Raw genomic sequence first — 23,554 nt, forward strand, 5'->3', positions numbered from 1 at the left:
AGACAGGCACCTTGAGCATCACAATGAAATACTGCAAGAATAGACTCTGATGTTGAGCATTTATAAGTGTCCAAGCCTGAAAAAGCTTTCGACCCAAACCCTTCCATCATATTAGCTGAATTATATTTTGTATCTCTGGCCTGGTCTATAGATGCTGGGATACACTTAATAACGAATCGCATATATTAGAAATCGACAGGGCTACAGCAGGATAATATTCAAAGGAAAGTAATTCCACCGATAGATATTTATTATACGTGCTAGGCATTGTACACAGTAAGCAATTACACTGCTTGAGAAACCCCCATAGCAGGGCTGAATGTTTGTGGTTGCTATGGACGAATAAATAACTTTAAAAAAAAAAAAAACTATTTTATGAGTGCTGAGGTCAGTTTAGAATACTATATAATTATACACCTGTGGATTTTTTCTTTTTAAATTTTTTCCTGAATGCTGCATCCTCAATTTTTTGGCATATGTATGCTATTACCTTAATGATATACCACTATAATACCCAACACATAACAAGACTTTGAATAAATCAAAATAATAAGTAGGATAGCTACAAATACCCCACCTGTTCCAGCTCCATATCCTCAGGACTTTGCCGTGTACTTGGGCTACTACTGGAACTATCAATTGGGACAACCACAATGTAATACCATCTGCAAGACAAGAGTAATGAAAGGTTGTTATTGGATTTATCAAAGAAAAAGAAGTGTAGACTTTAGCTCTAACTACAAAAACACTACTAGCCCTTACCTCACTGGAGATGATGTTTGTACTCGTGGCAATTGCAAAGTAAATTTTCTGTCCTCCATATACTTGCTGGTAAATGAGGGCTTGCCCTGCAGGACATCAGGGGCTGTACGGATGGACACTCGGTGCTGCAGGCCACCAGCGCTGCTGCCCCGATGCATGAGTACAAAGGAATACTCTGTGTCTGGTTGAAGGTTGTTGATCAGCTTTCGCATGGACTGACCGTCTACTTCTACGTTCTGGTTGTTATATAGAATCTAAGTTGAATAAGATTAAACATTACTGGCTGGAGCTATGCAGAGTGATTAAGAATGATACAATAACTCCAATGGAACCATTTATCTGTCTAAGGTGTATGGTGACCTCCTGATTCTCCCCCAAAGTATCAGCAAGTTGAATTATAACTGGCCAATCCTTTTGTTTATAGAGGGATCAGCCACATCCAGTGAAGTCTGGCAGCGGCTTATTTATCCATCCCCCTTACCCCATTAAGAACACATGCTTGACCAAGAGGATCAGGACTTATATCTGTAACAATTAGCTGACAGTGATTGGCGGTGCATGGCCAAAACTGCTGCTATTTGGTGCTTTTTCATTCGTCTGACAGTGGACTGTCAGGGATAACACTGTCTGACAACCAGCAACAAGTCTACAGCAACCGGTTGTAAGAGTAGACACTCGCTCATTCATGAAATAAAGATCTTCTGTCTGATTGGCTGTAAATTTCCTATATAGTGGACTTCTTCCAGATCTTCAAACTTAAATACATAGTGGGCCAAAATTTTAAAATTCGACAAAGTTGCAAATAAACCCTTCTCAATAGTGCCCCATATAGTAGTCTGCCCCCCTCAATAGTGCCACATATAGCAATCTTTAGCTTCCAATAGTGCCCCATAGAGTAGTTAGTGCCCTTTAATAGAGCCACATATACCCTGTTTCAAAAAAGAGTCGGTAATAATCAGACCACCCCCACCCCCATAGTGTCGCATACAATTTATAATTCCAGCACCACCTCTGCCGCAGGACGCGGTGCTGGGATGCGGCACCTCCTTCTATTACCACCCACTTCTAGGCCACAGGTAGCGTTAGGCATGCAGCCTACAAGTGAGTTGTAATAGAAGGCGGCACCACGTCCCAGCAGAGGCAGTGTGGTAACATCATCATACACTCTGCCAGTGCTGGGTCCGTCCTTCAAAAGATAATATGGGTGGTCTGGGCGGCCTTTCCGAGCCCCCATATTACAATTCCAGATGATGGAGCGTCTGTGTCATCAATCAGCTACATCGGCAACAAACTTATTATGGTTCAGTTCAGATCATCTATTTTTTTAAACATCTATTTTATCAACTTTTGCCTAATGAGGAACAACCTCAAGAACATTACAGAGAAGAATTGGTGGCTTCCTATTTTAGAACACCAACCTTGAAAGGCACGGCTGATTTGTAAGAGTCAGGAACTTCCCAGCTCAGCAAGACCGATGTCTTCATCACAGCATTCACTCTGAAGTTCTTAGCAAATACTGCAAAAAGAGGAGAAAACATTTCTACCATATCTCTGGGGAAACATTCACTGTGTATCATTCCTGTTCTCAAGTGACCCTTACCTTGGTCCACTGGCATGGTGCGGGACTGTATACTTGGACTTAGAGGCCCAAGCCCCTTATTTGTCCTTGCTCTGACTTTGATATCATAGGTAGTGTCTGGTTTGAGGTTGACAAGTGTAATGCGAGTGTCTCGCGTGATGTTGATCAGATCCTGGGGGCTGTTGATGTCCCTGTAAACCACAGTATAGTTTGTGATCTTTCCGTTTCGTTCTGAAAGTACTGGAGGGTCCCAAGACAGTTCTGTTGTGGAGGTGGTCAGTCCAACCACTTGCAAGTTTTGTGGAAAGCCACTAGGAACGTCCTCAGGAGTAGAGATCTGTTTCTCAGCTTCCTCCCCAAAACCAGCCCGATTCTTGGCAGAGAGCTTGAAGATGTAGGTTGCCCCCTTGTGAAGCTTGGTCATTGTGTAGTGTTGTTCATTCTTTCCGAAGTCCATAGTAATAAACGTTTCCTCGTCCACGCGTTTGTATTGCAGACGGTATCCCAACAGCTCTCCCATCACTTCTTTTGGTGGATTCCACTGAACTAGTGCAGTGTTTTGAGAAGTTGTGCTTATCGCTATGCTCGGCTTCCCAAGTACTGAAATACATATAAATAAGTAAGTAAGTAAGTAATATAAATAGTTACCAATGATGCCCCCTCCTTTATCTTTATGGTTCCAGCATTGCAGCTGTGTATTATATACATTGCTTTAATTAATTATCTTATCATTGTGTATTTACTTCGATCATATCAGAGCTGCATTCACAAATCTGGTGTGATGCTAGTTCTCATGCTGCATCTCACTGCAACCCCCTGCTGGTTCAGTGTCTGTATTGTAATCTCATCTCCCTCCCCCTTTAACGCCATGTATTACAGGATCTCAGCTGTGTTGTATGGTTTGTATCTGTCAGAATGGTACTCCAAGTGACAGCCAGCAGAGTTGTGAATGCAGCTCTGCATGTGACTGTAGTATGCAGATGCAGCTTATCAATTCAGTCACCCCCAGCAACATAATGAGTCTCATTATGTAACATCATTAGACGATACTGAGCCTCATTCAGTCTATAAATTGCCTGTCTAGAAGCATCTCAGCGGCGTCACAGCCTCCCATTGATTTCATAGAACACTTCTTATCAATACAGGAGCTTCCCAGAGAACCTTTTGCTTTCAATGCCGAGAATAATTTATGTAGATTTAGAGCTATAATTACATTTTCTAACAGGCAGATTGGATTGAATCTGAAAAAAGTAATGTTCCACCTTTGACTAACATTGGCTGTATAGTAAGGTGATGGGATATATCCTTATACAGCGTGCCCCCTAGGAAATAGTCAATGATCCTTTCTTATTGAGTCTTTATTTGTACGGGTATGATCAATCTGAATGTGTAACACCTTAAAGGGGCATTTCCAACACTATATTTACATCTCTGTGATATGCAACTATGTAGGGAAGGATCACAAATACGCTTGTAAGGCACAGAATGAACAAAGAAGTGGTGGGTCGGGGAATACCTATTCTCCATTCAAATGCAGTTCCCATTTCTGGGATCTGCACCAATCAGTCATATATGGGTAATCTTATGATTATGTTTTAAACGTCCATGTTTCGGAATACCTCCTGCATCTAGTTTGTAAATGCAAAAATATCCGATGCAAATCAGACTACTTGGTTGATGCTCATGTGTTAAGAAGCCAGATGCATCCCAGATATTCACACGGCTTATAATAAAAGAGCAATAGTAAGATTCAGCTACTTGTTGGTGGTTTCCAGGTTCAAATACATTTTTGTTATAGTGCAGGGAGAACAATATTCTACAATAGAAAAATATAGAGAAGCTTCTTTTTGCATTATACTAAAAAGACTAAGATACAAGCTCTGAGGTACAAATGTGTTGCATGGATTACGTACTGCATAGTAAACAGCACTTACAGGCTCCTGTTGTGGTGACAACTTTGGGTTTGCTCCTTGCACCATCTCCTTTTGTAGTGTACGCAGCTACAGTGATGGAGTAGGTGGTTTCTGGGGATAGCCCAGTTATCAGGGCTTCCTACAAATGGAAGAAGAAAGTGATAAAAGCAAAATGGATTTAGAAAGTGTTATTGCAGTAAACCAGTTCAGACAGGAGGGGGAGCTGCAGGAACACATAACAGTGAAGGCTTTTAAAACAAAGAATGGATTGAAAGGTTAGGAACTTGCTCAGAGGGGATAAGTGGCACAGTGCGCTGCACATCACTTATGTTTGGAGAGCAAGAATATTCCAGAGTATTGTGGAATAATTATCAATGAAGATCTTAACAGTCCTGCAAGTGCTCCATAATGCAGCGAATATCAGAATAAAACAGAGACGTGGATGTTTGGTGCAAAAACAGAATCACATCCTGATGTAATGGAGAAACACAATCGAGAGAGAAATGCATATAAAGAGATGATGATCATTGCGCCCCATAATTATCCATTGAGAATCACAACCAAAAAGAAGGAGAGGAAACACTGATTGCTGGAACTGATCACCCACCCCCAGTGCTGAGGTCCCACCAGACCCCAATCTCCATGCAAGAACTGTTCTCTCCAAGCTTTGAAGCACAGGAAGAGGAGAGACAGATAATATGTCCAAAAGGTTATAGATTGCAGGATCCCATCATTTAGCCAATGATTATAGAACAAGAACACAGGGGCTGTCACAAAATTTGTATGGTACATGCTTACTACAGGGTGGTGCCATGTTTTTTGTGTGTGAGATGCACCATCATAGCATTATGATTTTAGGTATTTTTAAAGATTTTCCATTGTGTAATATGCAACCATGATGGCAGAGTGGTGGCTATTCTAAGGCCATAGACACCACAGTTTTGGAGCATTAACATGGAAACAAAGTTTTGTTTTTAGGCAGAATTTGACCCAAAGCTACAAAGGGTATAACAACATTTTATGTAAAACAGCTCTGTGACAGCCCCCTGTTCTCTGCAGACACAATGCGATCACGCAGTCTGCCCACAGATGCCAAACAGTATACTCACGTAGTCTGCATGTTCCTCTGGTCTCCACTGGTAGGGACAGAGAGAAGAGGGGTAAGTGGAGATTGCAGGAGAAGGGTCACAGGGTTACAACAGTAGAGATGCTATGATGTAATGCAACATGCCGGGGTAAATGGGAGATACACATATCTAATGTCAGTGTGGTCGCGGGTATGCGGCAGAAACTTGGGTATTAGAGCTACAGGGAAGGACATGCTTCACATTGCAGAGCACCCTGTATGAGTGATGCAATTTAGGCTGGATTAGTTGGTTGGGAAGAAGGAAGAAAGGGTCAAACCAGTGAAGATCCAACTGTTTATGTCCAAACTTCTGGATTAAAATTATTAGGGCATTTTATGAATAGTATCACCAAAAAGAAAAAAAAGCCACTGCTCCTTGTTACCTGAGCTTCTGCCAACATGACGTCCTTAATAACAGGGTTTCCCCGGGGTTCTCCACCTTCCAAGCGCACATAGGTCACTTGGTAGCCCCGTATCTGGCCATTCTGCTTGGTGGGAAGAGGAGACTTCCAGGTAACTCGCACAGATGTAGAATTTGCGGAGTCAACTTCAACCTTCCTTGGAGGCGCACTGGGCACTGGAGCAAGACCGGGGACAAAGTACAGATGAGTAGTGCTCTTAAGAATTAAGATGTTCCCCAGATAAATTTATGGATCGGCAGGACTGTAACCAAGACGATCTCAATCTCATATGCTGCATTTAACATATTGGGGAAGATTTATTAAAATGGATGTACTCGTACGCTGGTCTTAAATAAATCCCCACCCTCATTTACCTGGCTAGAGTTACTAAGAGGTGCATGCCTTTTAGTAAATCTGGCAGGACCTGCGTCTGCCACATGGAGGGCACACAAATTTGTGCCATGATTTAAGCCCGACGTAAATCATGATAAATAAAGGTCCTATTACACCAACAGATTATTTGACAGATTTTTTTGAGCCAAAGCCAGGAATGGCCTATAAACAGAATAGGTTATAAAGGAAAGACTGCGATTTCCACTTTTTTTAAAATCCATTCCTGGCTTTGGATTAAAAAATCTGTCAGATAATCTGTTGGTGTAATAAGGCCCTAAGGCTCAAGAGGAGGCCAGGCCTCCACCCGGCCTTGCCACGCCACACCCTCCCATCAGGAACCTGGTGTACACCACGGAATAGCGTAAAATCCGTCCCTCTTCCGTGGCGTAAACCAGGGGCACAGATTGATAAATCAGCCCATTATGTATACATGCATGCATCAGAGAGAATTTTTTTTAGGAAAGTGAATGGAAATGTGAAACAGAACAGTCCTCTAGTATACTACAGAGGGAACAAATAAAACTGCCCAGCACTGTTCGAGGAAAAGTATATTACAAGAGAAACATTGTATTAGGAAAAAAAATAAAAAATCACAGAATAGGAACAGTATATTTCCGATAATAAGTATAAGAGGGACCCGGATTGGCTCAGTACAGCTTGTTCCTCTGGAGCGCTAATTCACTGGTCAGCTGTTAATCCCAGGGGTCATCCTGATAAATTAACCTTTCAAAGCATATGAATTATTGGCTCCAGTCGTGCGTCTCCTCAGTACACGGTGCTTTTAAATACATCTTTTCCATTGAGATATAAAATTCAGATTTCTTTTTGGATTGGATTTTAAGCACCATAGAAAACTAAAATCATCTCTCTCTGTATTCTATAAGGGAATACAGGATAGAACGTATACATACTCAGTAAAATATAATTTATTTTGATGTCACTTCAAACAATGCTGTAAGAGGCAGTTGCTGCTGGAGTAAAGACCAGGAGAAAATTAAAAATAAAGAAAGGTGTGAGGTTTAGAAGTGCAGAAGATGCTCTATGACTCTCCACCCCCTGCTATCTTTTAGGAGAGCTAAAAAGAGTGAGATAAAGATCAATAAGAGAGTTGAACCATTGTGCAGATAGGTGAGAGTAGGTCCTGGACACTTACCATCCTCATCTGTCCGCACAATGACTAGGGGGCTCTCAGGCCCAGCCCCTACATCTGTATGAGCTCGCACCCAAACTCTGTACTCTGTCCATTTCTCCAGGTCCTTGATCTCCCAGCTGGAGACGTCTGGTGGGATATTGTCCACAACATGCCGGGATGTGTCCTCCCCAGCCACCGCTTGATAGGCCAAAGAGTAGCGGGTTAAAGCTCCATTGCGACTGGAGACTGGTGGAGCCACCCAACTTACCCTGATGGAGGTGGAGCTAAGGCTGGTGCACTCCACATCCTGCGGCGGGGCAGATGGTGCTGAGGATGAAAAAAAAATGCAGGCAAGGGGAAGGAGATGAACATGGCAGATGCAAAATAAAATGGTCTGCAAAACTGTTACCAAATAGCCTGGTTCTCTCCACGCTCAGGTTACTAAAATAGTGACCTGAATGTGTCTTGGCTCCTGCTTAAAGAAACCAAACATATTAAGGGCCAGGGCTGAAATCTGATATTCTATACATTTTTATATAATTCTTAACGTTATAAATTCTGGTTAAGGAATTAGGCATCCAGTTTGGTTAAAAGGGTTACCACCCCGGCAATGTCAGCATCACAACTTACAGAGATTCATCTGGTTTTTGTATTACTTTTGGCCACAGATATCTGTATTCAGCAGCAGGGAAGGAGGTTTATGGAGAGTGGATTATATCTGCTGAGGCTATTTGGTAACAGACCAGATAAATGAGGAGCAAAACATAATCTGATGCAGTAAATACGGCAGGAAGGTCTCTGACATGATATGGAGAAATGAAAATGAAATTTGCAATTCACAAGCCTCCGAAGGGCAGGTTTCTCTCATTACTCATCGGCCTCATTCGTTACTAAAGTAACATCGCCCGACTCCCAGATACAATGGAGCACGGGTTTTACAAAAATTAGGACCAAATTTTACTGGACAGTCAACAAATTCTTAAGTGCTGTTAGATGGCTGACAATAAATATGTCCACATAAGTGTCTCCTGGTCTGTCTATTAGCTTTACAAGTTTCTGACAATTTAAATGCTACGCATTAAACCTAGAAGACTGTCAGCTACGAGGATAACATGCAAAAACGGTGACCAGACACTATAAACATTTGTGACATTTAGTCCACTTCTACTCCAGAAAAGCTTTCTGTCTGAGTTTTTTAAAGGTGTCGTAAAGTCTGTTACATTTGGGTATCCAGCCTTGTAAACAGGAGCCAGCTTTATGACAACACTTCAGATACATACATACATGCTTTCAGATACACTACTAATGGTTCTGCTACTGTGACACCACCCTGCACCCAACCAATTCCTCTATCTATTCTTACAAGCTTTTCTGTTGTGCAGTCACAAGTTCCTTTGGAGATAGACTCTGGGATTCTGCCAGATTACAGCCAGAGATGAGTCCATTCCCACCTATTTTTCCCTTAAACCAGTGTCTGTCCTATGTAGAACAGGCCCATTTCTTAAGGCCATATTAGGCTGACCCACCCGCCATGAAAGCAAGCTCCGATCTGCTAAATCAACGCTTGCTTGCAGAGCCTATTAGATGGCTTGATAATTGTGTGGCCTTTTATCAGCACAAATCTCTTATTACATGGCCAGAGACACACTATCTTTTGACATGTTGAAAGACCGTGATGAGCTGAAGAACCAGCATTTGCTCGCTCCTCCGCCAAATCCGGACTCTATTACATACAATGATATCGGCCTAATATGATAGATAATAGGGCCTGTACAGTCTTGATTTTTGCTTATGTATGCTTATCAGATACTGTCTTCCTATTACTTCCAATAGAATAAGATTTTAAAAACTGAGAAGGAGTTGTGCCAAATTTATAAATGTGTAAAGATGGAGCATAAGACGAGACGGGAGCTGCGTTCCAATCATGCTGTCTTCTGAATCACAGTTATATGCAGTAAAATATCATCAATCTGCTATCCAATAATCTGGTGCCATAGGACTACTGTGTAAAAAAGCCGCAGCATGCATGTGTTGTCTGCTTAATGGATTGCAGGCTCTAATATAATAGGCATCTCATGCAGCAGCTTCAACTTACCTTTGAGTGGACAACACCAGGAACATCCATAAGCCCGCCATATGGAAAGATACTCATGCACAGACATATACAGGTATGTATTAACCATACAGGCTACACTGTTATAAGACACTTACTGGACTGCGCCGTCCTAGCCTGGATCACTGGTGTGTAAACCCCAAGCCCCATAGAAGAGCTGGCTGCCAGCTGGAAACTATACGGGGTGTCCGGCTTCAGCCCCTCAACGGCATAAAATGATGATGGGGCAAATGTTACTTTTTGCTGAAATACAAAATAGTACAGTCATATATTGTTATTAATCAACAGGTGAAGTCAAAGCTGATTGTTAATGGAACATTACGACCTGCTATCGGCTATTATTGTGAATTTTAAATAAAAAGGCATTTGGATTAGTCTATTTAACATTACATGTTGGTAATGTAGTACTGTGCAGCTCTGATAATAGATCACGTGACAGGATATGTATTAGAGATCAGTGGTTTCATGAGTCACTTACTTGTGGCCCATCCTGCCCTTCCCAATACAGAAGTTCATATGAGACGATGCGTTCTTGCTGTATATAGCGCCAGGTAAGCATAATTCTTGTGTCAGATTCTGCTTCTGCTTGGAAATTAGTTGGCTGAGCTGGAACTGTGATGAGAATGGAACAATTGAAATTGAAAAGCTTTAAACTTCTATTGGAGACAAGCTGGTATTTTTTACACAGTGTTCTGTATTTAGTGACATTTTTCCAGACAGCCAGCACCCTGCTTTATACCAACGAGAGACTCTGAAACAGCCTTTCTACACATGAGTAACCTCTATAGAGAGTTTTCTGGCTTAGCAAAAGTTCCCAGGCATGTTTTAAGGCTTCTAATTTGAGTCAAGCACTGGAAGGCATTTCCAACTACCCATGTTTCTATCCAACACTTACCTCCCTGTTGAGTCTTGACTTGGACCATATCTGAAGGTGGCCCATCTCCCACGGATGTGAATGCCAGCACACGAATGCTGTATGTGATTCCGGTGGTTAGTCCTGCAATAGTTGTCAAAAGACTGTCCACTACATTGTGCTTTTGCCACATGTTAAAAGGTAAATGTGGGTCTGAAGTGTAATACACTCTGAACCCTCTTATTTGTCCATTGGCTTCTTCTGGAGGATCCCATTGAACTATCATAGTACTTGCACTAAGCATGCGAGCCTGGACTCTCAGAGGAGGGCCTGATGGAGCTTGTTCTCCTGTCTGAGCTTCTACCACTTCACTTGGTGGTCCTCGACCAATGTTGTTAACTGCAATGACACGAAACTCATATTCAGAGTAAGGGCTGAGTCCACCAATACTGTAGCGAGTCGTGGCGACACCATCCACCTCTTGGAAAGACCCTTCCAATGCTTTGGGTTTATACTGGATAACATAATAGGAAAGTGGCTCTGGGTTTCCGGAATCCCACGTCAGAGTGACACTAGTGGCTGTTGTCTCTGTTACTGTGACCGCTACTGGTGGCTTTGGCAATGCTGCAAGAATGCAAAAAAAAAACCATTAATGCTCTGGACTAAAAAATAATATAGTAATCTCATAGTCAAGTCTTTCTTATATGTAAGCATAAGCTTACCTTTCACGGTAATCTGAGCAACAGCCTCAATCATTCCCAGAGAGGAAATTGCCACACAAGTGTAGTTGGCAGATTCACGAATATTGGTCAGCTCAAGAACATTACGTCCAACAGGCATTTCATCCTCTTTGGTAAGTTCTTCTAGACCAGCCATCCACTTTACATAAGGCATGGGGGCACCGACTGCAACACAGGTTAAGTTCACACTGCCTCCTGGCATGACTTCATGGCTACTGGGAGGAATAGAAAACCGTGGTGCCACCCGCCGGACTGCAAAGAGCCAAAGAAGAAAAAAAAAAAGTGTCAGAAACTAAAAGTTTGAAGTTTGTCAAGAAGTCTTCTACCTTTATATTGACCCTTTGCTTAGAAAAAAATGGACAAATACATAAGATGTTTAGTTACACAAACAAACCTTCATATACATGCGATTTTTCTTTCACTGATAAAGAAAAGTGTAGGGGAGCTCCGAGCATTGCCTTCGATATCACTTCATGGCATGGAGCCGCATCACATATTTAATTATCAAATACATAGACCCATGGAAACATTGTCCCAGGTGCTGTATGTAAAAGATTCATCCTGACTACAGCCAGTCTACACACCCCAGTTGTAAAAACTTTAAAGAAAATCTGACATGACACAAATCTTCTTGACCTATAGAGATGCACGAGCAGATACACAGGGCTTCGACCAGCCCTTCCCTGGATGAGGCCCATGAAGATGACAATGGTTATAGCAAGATGGTGTTTCCTCATTTCCTTTGTAGACCTCTTCATAGCATGTAGCTTTCTTTGCCATGATGACCAAGGTTTGTAGCATTCACAGGAGTTGTCCAGCCGCCTTATTGTGGCAGAGCAGGTGATGACAACAAATGGTGGACATTCAGACAGCATGCTTCAGGCAGGAAGAGGGAGGGCAAAGGAGTGCAGAAAGGAGAAAGGAAAATCCGTAATACTCAGGAGGGCAGACCATGCTCTGGTCATAATAGGAAAGGTATTTGGGCATGCAGTATGGTAACAGAGAGGTCTAAGGATTATTGAGCAGGGCAATGTTCTCCTAAATTGATGCTCTGTGATCAACAAAATGGAAACTGACAACTATTCCTTTCAATGTAACCATGCTAAAACTCTTTACCTATGTCTAGTGTATTCTGCATAACTGACACTTGACTATGATCTTATTGTAAAGTGCTTACATATAATTATGGGACCTAACAAATGCTGAGTCGGAGCAGCAGGGAGCTGTGGGACAAAAGATCTACATTCTGCAGTAAGGTGATCGAGCACTTAAAGTCCCTCCGGTGACCACAATTTCCCTCATTGTGAGAGAGTTAGACAAGTACAGTGCAGAGCAGCAGCAGGAGGAAGACTGAGGGCTATTTAATAATTCAACAGGCATTAGCGTGCAGTTACAGCCTGCGGTGCTCAGAAGACGGGATACATTTCCCAATCCCATGATCAGTGATGTCCAACTCGCCAGGCGCATCTCACATTGCGCACTTTGGTGACCTCAGTGCATTAACTGGCTACACAATCCCATTCCTTCCATCCCCAGAGATGGCATGAACGCCGTGCCATCCTGATAACACCATGGATGGTGGCATCACCTTTCATCCATCTCAGATGAATCCACAGGAAGGGAGAGAGGGAAGCAGGGAGCGCTGCCAAATAGAACTATTGGGTCTGCTCCAAAAGGCTAGTTTAGTAAAGACTTTATATGAAGTGACTGTTTATGGTATTTACTGTAGAGGAGCTGAAAGTGCAATTCCGCATTTTCCCTAATAAGCTACCAGAGGCTTAAAATGTGCATTTACTGATGCATATACATTATAGAAAAAGCCGGAAACTACAGACCATTACATGTCTGAATGAGCAAGGCAATAGTGGAATGTGTCTGTGATCTACATAGTTCTTAATACCTGCCAGAACAGGGGATGTGCCTGCTTACCCCATCAAGTTAGGGATGACCTTTCTAGATGGTATGTTTGGTATTTACATGCTATTTTATGCACTTTTTATGTAGCGCTCCTTAGAACATGGGGCAGTGCCAAAATGCTGCCAATCTTGTCGACAAAGGAACAATGTGGAAAACAAGCGAGCTGAACAAGTAGACCATAAACCATCAATGCAGAGGTTGGGAGCCTACAGTAATACGAAGTGTTAATTGACTCTGAAGTACCTATTGCAGCATTGTGGATGTGCCGTGCTTGGCTTGGCACTAAGCTCGGTGGGACAGTTTAGAGGACAGTACTTTACAGATAATGGAAGACAAAAGAATAATGTACAATCCTCAGGAGACATTAGCGCTCTCGGATGGAAATTATATTCATATCAAGGGCTATAAGCCGGGCTCGCATGCTTGATCAGAGCAGGCCGGAGATTTCTGAGCCAGGTAGAACACCGTCAATCACCTCTGATTATCTGCCTTCCATGCAAAGAAAAATGTAAGAACGGTTTAAGTTGAGAGTTTTACATATTTTGTAAGTCAATCCCACGGTGCCTCATTTGATAGACACAGTGTTCCTGAATTACCTCTTTCAGCTGAACACCTATAGATGATTCCTTGATGGTGTGTGAAATATCACTATTAAATAGGTTTATGTCATGCCTTTCTCTCTGGTAAGCTTCTTTAAAGTGGTGATTCATGGTTCAGTCCTTAGGGTGTCTTAGTGGTCACTTTCACAGATTAATCTTTATTCCAAGCCATTAAATTCTAGTATTATGTACAATTTTCAATTCGGTTATCATCTTTACTCCATCTCAGCAGTGCAGGATTCTTTCCCGGATGGAATGCAGATCCCTAAACCTTAAACTGCATAATTTTTACCTTTCAAAGGGAAGAACTGTAACATAACAAGACTTTAAAGGAGCACTCTGTGCTTTTTTTTGGCCCATACAATGCCCCCCCCCCCTTATTTCTGTAGTGTCATCTCTTTCATTCCAGCTCAGCTGCTTCCATAGATTTCATTACTTCTAATTTCTTCTAATTTGTACAGGACATATTCTCTCCTGTTTTACCGACTTATTGACATTTGCTCAGTGTGAACATACCCTTAAAGAGGACTCAAAACTATTATGGGATGAGACTCTGCCCCATCTGTCTCTGGAAAGCCATAGGCATAATAGGAGATATATTTGGCATTAGAAAAGCATATTAAAGTATTAAATATTATTAGTATTAAATATTAAATAGTATTAAATATTAAAGCATATTGAAATCAAGATGGCAGACACATCAACGCACTATTATATTTACAAGGGTTATCCAATGGCTTGTATAGAAGATCAGGGACCGTGCAGGTTTTTTATGGCGTTTGTACCCACTTATCTCAATTCTGAATTTTAGAAAAGGTTCTTACGTTTTTACTGAGTATATTGTTGGACATCCTACTCCCTTCCCTACCCCTTTCTCTGGTAATGTGTATGCTAGTCACCACACAGTCATCTAAAGCGATGCAGTAAATAGCTATCGTCTGTCTCCTTCAACTGCTGTTGCATTAGTTAGAACAATGACAGATGACTCTTCATTTTCCACTGAAATAAGCCTCAAATTGAATTCTCTTTGCATCTAAATTATAAACCTATCAGAAAATTTAAGTTTATGGACTGGTTGTGTGGTAGACATTGGCTTCTAGAGGGTTTCACCCCCATCAGGTTGTTTGTGCTGCCACAAGCCCGACGACATCTGCGTTATACTTAAATTTCGAATACGTGAAAGAGGCGATCCATTCTAGTGACTTGGAATTATTTGTACGGCCCTCGGTCCTGACACACTGTAGACAATTTCCTGCCTGGTTTTAGATTATATTTCACCTCTAATATTTAAGATAAATGATTTGGCTGGCTGGATAGATTGAGGGGACTGTATGTCATTATTGGACTGTGGTTTCAGAGAGGGCTCGGTGCTTAGACGATCACACACCAGGGTTCAGAAGGGGCGGCCATACTCTGCAATTTGCATTCGCTCAGGGAAATTTCTCAGATGAAAATAACATGAAGGGGAGGGAGGGAAAAGGAGCAGATCCGCGGCTCGGAGATAAAAGAACTCTTTAATATATGACCTTGCAGAGTCGCAGAGCAATAATTAAATGCCTGGATGAGCGGAGCAGCTTCCAGGAACACAGCGAAAAGAAAATGTACGTGTCATTATCCGCAGCCAAACAGATACTAACCCTCCTCCCCCCGGGACCCCCCTCACCTCATGCTGAGAAACGCTAAAGGGGAACACGTGTTGGGAAACTTATTCTCGGCAGTAGCAAAAGTGCCAAAGCTATTATTTATAGCAAAAAGTATGTATGTACCATGAGGCTTCCATGGGCCCATAGAGATAGGTGAGGTGGCCCCCTTCTCATATGTGAACTGGTATGGGCTACATCGCCCAATAGACAAATGAAGGGAAAACCAGTCTAGTGGTAACAGTAAGAGAGGCGTGATTACAGTGCTGGCCAGGACTGTGACTACTTGGGATCCAGGGACTGCCCTGATGCCTACTTGAGCTGATTTTGTATACAGAGCGGGAGTTCATCAAAGTACATTTTCTGGGCATAGTGGACAGGGACCTGGGAAACAGGTTTGGGCAGTGCGTGCTTAGGTGTATTAGCAATTTTGTGAGCTTAATAGCGATTTTGGACATGATTGGTTTTCTTTCATGGGTGGCACAGAACTCCACAAGGCAGAAAAGTGCATTGAAAATCTTATTTCGCTCCACAATATCATAAATATTTTATATTGGCATAAAGGGAAAAGTGCAAGTGGAGAGAAATGGAGAGAAAATGAAGCAAAAATAATATTTCCTCCCAAAGTCTCTTCTCTGTTACAGGACAGTTCTTTACATCAGGATTACATGTTTACAAAAAGAACCTTTATCCATATGTCACATCTCTGAGGTGGCGCTCTTAAAGGGAATTTGTCATCAGACAATGACCTATTTAAATAATGTTTAAATAATGTTTTTAACGTAAACATATTTTTTTACTATTTTTGGTGACTTTTTAATTAATTTTCCATTTTTCTATTTATAATATAAAATAATCCCAATTATCTTGCAGTTTTTATTCTCACCACTGGGGCTAAAACCTCCTGTCCTGTCTGTTGTGATAAGAGGAGGCTGCTATAAAGTAATCTGTACAGCAATACAGCGACATGTGACACCAGTGGATAGAGGAGACAATAGCAGCTTCCTGTGGAATGAGCTGTTCACAGGTCACAAAGCGCGCTCAGTAATGTTTCACATTCATATCAGGACAGAGTATGTTGTCTATGTCCATGAGTCTTGCTGTAAAGCTTGTCACTAAATGCTGTTAAAAACAGCCCAGGCAAGATGGCAGCCCCCATAATAATGTACATAAAGTGAAATTAAAAAAGTTACAGTCAGAAAATAGAAAGATTGGAATAAACTTTTACTATCTGACTCTAATTAGTGTAAGAAAATTTAAGTGACACATTCCCTTTAACCACTGACCATTAATACATCTTCCACTATGTTAGATGAGAGTTTTGTGCCGTTTTGATGCACCCATCCCTGAGGCCACAGATAACCACTTTGTAGAAGTCTCCTCTAACTCTTTACTTCATAACCTTTACTATATGATTTGCCAATTTTTCTTTGTGCTTTTGCTCTGTGGCTCAATCCTGTCTATCCATTTCTAGTCAATTATTGCTTTCACAAGAAAGTCTTCACTGCATTTTGTGTCTGTACAAGTTTATAACTTGGCATCTCCAGAATTACAAACTGACTCTAGAACATTGCAGGATGCATCAGCGAACCTGTGTGAAGAGCTGCAAACAGTGAATGGTTATGAAAGATGTTATGAGCACAATGTATCCAAGGTTCATAGGGAGATTTCACAGTCTAAGAAAAAGGGCACCAAGCTACGGAGGTTGACCAGGGGTCGGGTAAGAGGAGGGAGCGGAGGTTGTCGGCAAGGGCCATGCACATTTCAGCGTGCTCTGAGGGGACTGAACTGGCAGGCACGTAATACAGGCAGGCACCAGAGTCACAGGGTAGAGGATGGGATATAAGCAGGATCTTGGGGGGGTTCTGCAGAAGAAAAAGCTCTGTTTGGAGCCTGGCTCTGCTGTTTCCCCCACAGGGGGTGGGTCGAACCAGACGTGCCAATCTGTATCTGGATAAGAAGTGAAAGGGACCAACCTTCTCGCTGATCTGAGAGATGGAGGTTTGATTGGATGGCGGTGCGATGAGGATGACGAGTAGGTAGAAAGACAAGGAGAAACACAGAGAGAGTAAAAACAGAAAACTGCATGTGTACGTGACACACAATCCACACAGTGCACACAATGCCGTCTGCACATGACACAGTCACTGGACCATACACCTTTACACACAGCTCTTTACTCCAGCATTCTCACTCATAGCGCCATCATTCAACTGCAGAAGGCACTAGTCTTAGTCACTTAAAGGTGGAGGTCTTAAAAAGCTTGAAAGAAAAACACTGTTGCACAAGTAAAAGAAAGGTGTCACTACCATATACAACACCAAAATTATACGAACAAAACCTAGATGTGCGCCATTCTTATCTGGATCCATTGGGGGTGATGGTTAACACATTTGGAGAGGGGAATTTGTTGCAATTCGCAATTAGACTGAGGTATCAGAACGCCTCTCTTAATAAATTCGCTCCCATGGAATCTGGAAAGATTTCCTTGTATGTTCTGAGTGAAGTGCAAACAAAACAACTTATTCCCAGTATAGTCACAAACTTGGGGTGTCAAGGGGAACGTGCTAATTGTAGATCGTACACCCATACACATTAGACACAGTGAATTCTCTGGATAATGAGAAATTCTGAACACTCACATAAAATGCTCCGTGTGACTTCAACTGAAAGATTTGCAAGGTTTGGGGTGGAATTGAATCTTATGGGTACAGCCATGAGTTAACAGGCATGTCAGCAGCCACGTCAATGCAAAGGCCCCAATAATTACTTAAGGCGGGGACATCAGACATTGTAAATTCTCAATATTCATACAAAGAAGGCTACAAACTAGGAAAAAAGAACTGATATACAATCTGAAGGCTGCACAAAGTAATGTCAGGACACAGCTCTGCAGCAGTGACTTGATGTGTAATTTGCCCTTAGGACTTTTGCACATGAAAATACAACTGTGCTGAAATAATCTGTGCTGCTGTTGATAGTGTAATTGTGGTTGTGCTGAGTGAATTGCTTAGCACCAATTAGGATTAAAGATGATCGAACAGGGCCGAGGTTCAGGTTCGTACGAACCTGAACCATCTGCATTTGAATCCCGCTGCCTTCCCGTTCCGTGGGGAAGTTGGAGGCAGCCCGAGTACCTAGGCTGTATCCCTGTTTTTCAGGCGGTACTCGGGCTGTCTCCACCTTCCCCACGGAACAGAAAGGCAGCGGGAGTCAAATGCCAATGGTTCGGGTTTGTAAGAACCTGAACCTCGGCCCTGTTCGATCATCTCTAATTAGGATAAGATACTGTGACATCCCCCATTCTGTGCCACATTAGGGTCCAGTGATAGGATACCATTCAAGATCCATTCAAGACACAAACAATGATACAGAGTACTCCTGCAATGGACGGCACATGGTGTTGACAATGCACTTTTTCATCGTACACAATTAGGCTACAAGCAAACCCAGAGCGGCACACAGTAACACTCAAACAGCATAAATCCCTTTCACCAACACAACAGCTCGCCATCACATACACACAGCAGACCGCCACTGATAGATGGGTCGCTCATTGGCTGGTGTCCTGTAAAGATGATTTTTTAGCAGCGATCAATGGTTGGGTGATCCCCAATGGGATGGAATTCTTACCACGCACGTAGAGGTTAGCGGGAGCAGAGTAGCGTGTTCCGGCACTGTTGGTGGCGACACACTCGTATTTTCCCTGGTCGGATTCCTCGCTGTTTTCAATCTGCAGTGCTCCTGGGGAAAACATAAAAAGGAAAGAAAAAAGAACAAATTAAAATCTCTAACTCTGTACCAGTGGCACAAACCATTTCCTTCTCCATAATTAATTTTCAACCACCGTCCTACGGGATGCGACCAAGAACCGGTTATTAAAGTCATCTTGCTTGGCACAAGCAACTTCAATACAAGAATGCGGGACAAGAAGCATTAACAAGGCCTTTAATTAGTCTGGAGGAATCTGTGCCAAGTGCGAACAGAGTCCTATCAGCTGGTGTGAAAGTGCCTGGAGGGAGGTTGTGAAAAGTCTCTTCTGAGTCTCCTCCTCGGTCCTGAGTGATGAGAAGAAGTCTCACTTTGCTGCCATCATTTCTGCGTAACACATCTAGATGGACACGGAGATGCCAGGATAATGCTAAAGGTTTATTGGAGTTCAAGATCGACGTAATTTTAATGCATTATGGCAACACAGCAACAAAGACTCTGCCGATTGCCCTACAGCATAGTGACATTACTGTTCTACTTATTAGTCAGCATTCCCTGGTAAATGTCAAGAGCGCTGCTCCCTGCACCAGTCCAGGTGGGATTAGATTTGCCCCTTATTAGTGTGACATGGGGTGACATGAAAATCGCAATGGCAGAAGGTGACACTGCATCTAATTGTGACATTGCAAACCCCAGTCGGATGCAACCATGACACATGTAGCCCTAACCTGAGAGGCATACTTTTGACACCTCTGCTTGGAGTTTTTAATTCAGACTGGGTTCTATTAGCCCACCGAGGAAGCAAGATGGCAGCCGCTCCCCAGCACTGGTGCATTCTTACTTTAGTGCTGGAGAGGATGAGTCCCCCCATGGTGGCCAATGTCTAGCAGTGATGAGAAGGCTGCAACTACACAAGAATGGTGGTACTGCAGAGTAATCTGTCTTGCAGAGTCCAAAGGAGAGGATGTCCTGTACCTTTGCAGGGTAACAACCATATTATAACAAATACATTCTATATTGCCCCATCTGAACATGTTCCCAAAACCTTGAACCATCTGACAGGGATGTTAGTGGTTAAGACTGTTTCAGGGTGGAAGACTGTGATGATGAACAAGCGAATGAGAGGCCTGGAGGATCTTTATACAGAGGCTGTACCCTTTTTATGAATGAAACAGACAATTTAGGAGGAGGAAGATTGCAAAGCCGAGACACCAGTTATTTTACAGATCTGCATCTGGATGAATATATTTATGATGCATTTGATGCCATAAAAAGTCCCTCCAGGTTTGTAGATGAGGAATTTTCCATTGACAGTCAGTCTGCATATGGTCTACTAAGCTGTGGTGCCAAACATCTGAAATATACAGCACCAGCTGGAGCTAAGAAGTCCCAAAGATGCTACTTAAGAGTATGGCAGTCTGTATTTACAGTACACAGCTCCTATTAAACCTTCTAAAGAGTAAATTTTGGTGGTGATTTCCAGTGACGGATGCGGATACTAGGATTTTCAGCTTCTGCTGGTACACACCGTTGTTACTTTGAGCACCACAAGCTAATAGGGGATCAAGATCACCAAAGCTGTGGGGTGCAAAACTCTCTTTCTGGGATCAATAAGATGTCAAGGTGGAAATATTCATCTGCGTAACTGGCATCGCGAACTAAGAATATACACCAAAAATAAAGTTTTACTGAAAGGGTACAGCCAGATTGTCAGCTCCTCGACCGAGTTGTGTGGACCACAAGAACAAACAACCAGAATGTGAGATTGTTAATGTTAATTGTGAATACGGATGAGCCTCCAATGAGGTGACGTGAGGATGGTGGATGCCACATTGTGAGAAAGACCCTGGCATTCTTACCTCTGATCGGTGTACCACCTGGTGAGGTAATGTGAATGCAAATAAGATTAGAAAGAAGCTGTTAGTAATAAGTAAAAGGAGATACGGGGACAATAAGAGATAACAGAGGATGAGGTGGGGACTGATTAACCTCTCCAAGAACATAGCGCCAGTCTGGGCTACCAGCAACTCCTGTCCACACAGAGGTTATCAGAACACAGGATTATTGAGATTAAAGCAGCAGGAATACATGGAAGTAATATACATAGGACTGGAGAGTGTAAGTGAAGGTCGGGCTTATCATGTAACACAGTGCGGAGCACACACATGTACTGGAACTTACTGAATGCTCAAAATCCCTGAAACATCAACAGAAGAAATACTAAGGGTGGATCGTACTAAGGTCACGATTTTTCAGTGATTAACGATAAACGATCGCTATGACGAACTATCTTAATCGTTCATCTTATCACACACGGTCGTTCTTCCGCCCGTCCCTTTCTGGCTGATAGACTAGGGAATGAGCGAACGACGCGTCATTACACCGAACGATTTTCGAAAGATAAAAATAGGTCCAGATTCTATCAAACGATCGTCGATTTTTTATTGTTCGTTCAATTGTTGCCTGCTATTACACATAACGTTTATCATTCAAATCCGAACAATCTAACGTTTTTTTGAATGATAATCGTCCCGTGTAATAAGGCCCTAAGACCCTGATGGGTGAGGGCCCGGTCCCTGTGTCCTCTGTTGAGAACAAGCTGGTCACATTTTCTACCTAAACAAATGGGTCAGCTATAAAGAGACATCTATTCTGTTATACCCTGACAGGTTCTCCATCCCAGAAACCTACAGCTACTCTACAACCTCCTGTAAAACCTGTTTCTGTCTGCAAAGCATCATGGTCCTAAAAATCACAGCTCTCTGATAGTGGACAATAGATATTTTTATTTAGCTTGTTCCAAATGTCTCATTCACACATGGAGACTCCCTGGTCAAAAAGCGAGCAACTAAAATCTATTGCATTGATTGGAACCACTGGGCACGTTCTCCGGAGATAATCGATCTCGATCGCTGAAGCTGGCAATCACACGATCATCTTCTCCGTAGGGGTGTTTAATGTTAAGAGCGTTCACCTGCTGATAGGGAAAGGACGTCCCTCCAAATATCACAGCAGGAGGTGCAGCTTGAGTAGTAACACAACTATTATCCAACCCTTACAATGGAACCTAGCAAGCTTGGGGCCCTGACTACATTGTCTGATATGTACATTCTCTTCTATGAGGTCTGTATGGGTTACAGCACATGTGTGTCCTCCGCACAGTGTCACTCAATAAACCCAGTAGGGACCAGGCTGTTAGTGGTTTAGTTTGTGCCCCTCACAGATAGACTCCGGTTGTGGCCGCATTTTTCTACCTGAAATAAAATGTATTATTTTAGTACAAAAAAAACAAAAAACAAAAGAGCGCCATCATCATCATCATCAGAGGACCCTCCCGGGGTCACGCGCTAATATCACACAGGGTGTCGGGGATTTTCGGCACAGCCAAGCCAATATTTGCACTGAGCTCTGCCAAAGCAATATCAAACTTTCTCCAGCAGTTTCCTCGCATAAGGAGAACGGGAATGAAATGCAGTCGTCATGGAGACAATACGATTGAGCCTTTCCTCTCATTAAATGAGCCAAATTCCCCCACAATTCCCTGCACCGCGCATCCCATCCAAACGCACAGTTTTTTAACCCATGCATCTCCTAAATGACAATTTCCCTCCCTTTGCTCTCGCAGGTACCAGTTGGATATCTGCCACCTATAATATGGCATCTGGTGATTATCTGATGAATCACCCGGGCTCGGCCCATCGCCCCCACAGCAGATATGTGTTGGAGGGAGGGGTCCATATGCTATGAAAGGTTACATTGTATTGAGTGTTATTATAAATATATATACACACCTGCAGCAATAACCACAGTGTTGATCTATACCCACTGTAAATGGGCAGGGAGTACAGCCACCCCCACAAATGTGCTTTGATCTGCAAGGTCCCTGCGGTTGCAATTTCTAAACCAATATGGGCGATGTCATAAGACATAACTGTTGTCTGTCACCCTAGGGGAGCTGTGTACCGGTCTGTTCAGTCATTATGGAAGATGCAGACGTCCAACAGGACCACAATGTTAAAGACCACATCATAGGCTAATGTAAATAGCCTCTGCAATAAGGGAAGGGCCGGTTGGTACAGGGTTTGCTCCACTAGTCAGTTATTCTTGGCATTGTTGTATCTGTTTTAATGAATGGCTATGATCTGAGAATATGCAGAATATGGATAGGTACATATTAATAGTGAGGGTATGCTCTGGGTGTACGCAAGGTGGTCCAACAGCTACCAGTAGGCGACTCAGGCCATGCGGACCAAATAGTTTAAAGACCTAAATGCACAAATGCCCCTATAGTGGTGGTGGGATCCTGCTAAGTGATGGCACATATCCCTCTCCCCTTTATTCACCAATCTGGGGAGACCTGCATGGCCATCAGGCACCTTACAGACCTGCAACCCTGGATCCCTGTCTCTGAAGGCCAACCTTGACTTATGGTTTCTTGGAGGACACTGGAGTGACCTTCAATCCCTGAACCTTGTTGGCGCTGTGCGGCCCTGAGGGTTCAAGAAGGTTTCTGGGGGCCATAACCTTTTGAGCTGCACTTGGGCCTTTAAAAGTAGTTATCTGTATAGACTTTTCACAGCTTTAAAGCAATATTGTAAACATAAGTCGCCAATTTGGCAGTTCTGTACACACAACCATTGATCCATGACCCCCGATACGTGTTAGTTTGCAGTGT

General features: G+C 42.8%; 1 protein-coding gene across 7 annotated transcripts in view; it reads right to left on the minus strand.

The window, feature by feature from the left end:
• PTPRF (protein tyrosine phosphatase receptor type F) overlaps window positions 1-23,554 on the minus strand; it is a 657,420-nt gene that overhangs the window by 12,282 nt on the left and 621,584 nt on the right. For 5 of the 7 annotated variants that reach the window (XM_069981278.1, XM_069981277.1, XM_069981282.1 and 2 more), the window contains 13 exons: window positions 18,802-18,912; window positions 10,995-11,264; window positions 10,315-10,896; window positions 9,898-10,031; window positions 9,518-9,662; window positions 7,328-7,633; window positions 5,764-5,957; window positions 5,364-5,390; window positions 4,276-4,393; window positions 2,363-2,941; window positions 2,181-2,278; window positions 763-1,016; window positions 578-665 (listed from right to left, as the gene is read on the minus strand). In XM_069981278.1, coding sequence (XP_069837379.1) covers window positions 578-665; window positions 763-1,016; window positions 2,181-2,278; window positions 2,363-2,941; window positions 4,276-4,393; window positions 5,364-5,390; window positions 5,764-5,957; window positions 7,328-7,633; window positions 9,518-9,662; window positions 9,898-10,031; window positions 10,315-10,896; window positions 10,995-11,264; window positions 18,802-18,912 — 2,906 coding nt within the window. The remainder of the gene's footprint in view (window positions 1-577; window positions 666-762; window positions 1,017-2,180; window positions 2,279-2,362; window positions 2,942-4,275; window positions 4,394-5,363; window positions 5,391-5,763; window positions 5,958-7,327; window positions 7,634-9,517; window positions 9,663-9,897; window positions 10,032-10,314; window positions 10,897-10,994; window positions 11,265-18,801; window positions 18,913-23,554) is intronic. The other 2 variants (XM_069981283.1, XM_069981280.1) reach the window with 1 other exon arrangement.

This window comes from Dendropsophus ebraccatus, chromosome 8 (genome assembly GCF_027789765.1).
Source record: "Dendropsophus ebraccatus isolate aDenEbr1 chromosome 8, aDenEbr1.pat, whole genome shotgun sequence".
Lineage (NCBI taxonomy): Eukaryota > Metazoa > Chordata > Amphibia > Anura > Hylidae > Dendropsophus > Dendropsophus ebraccatus.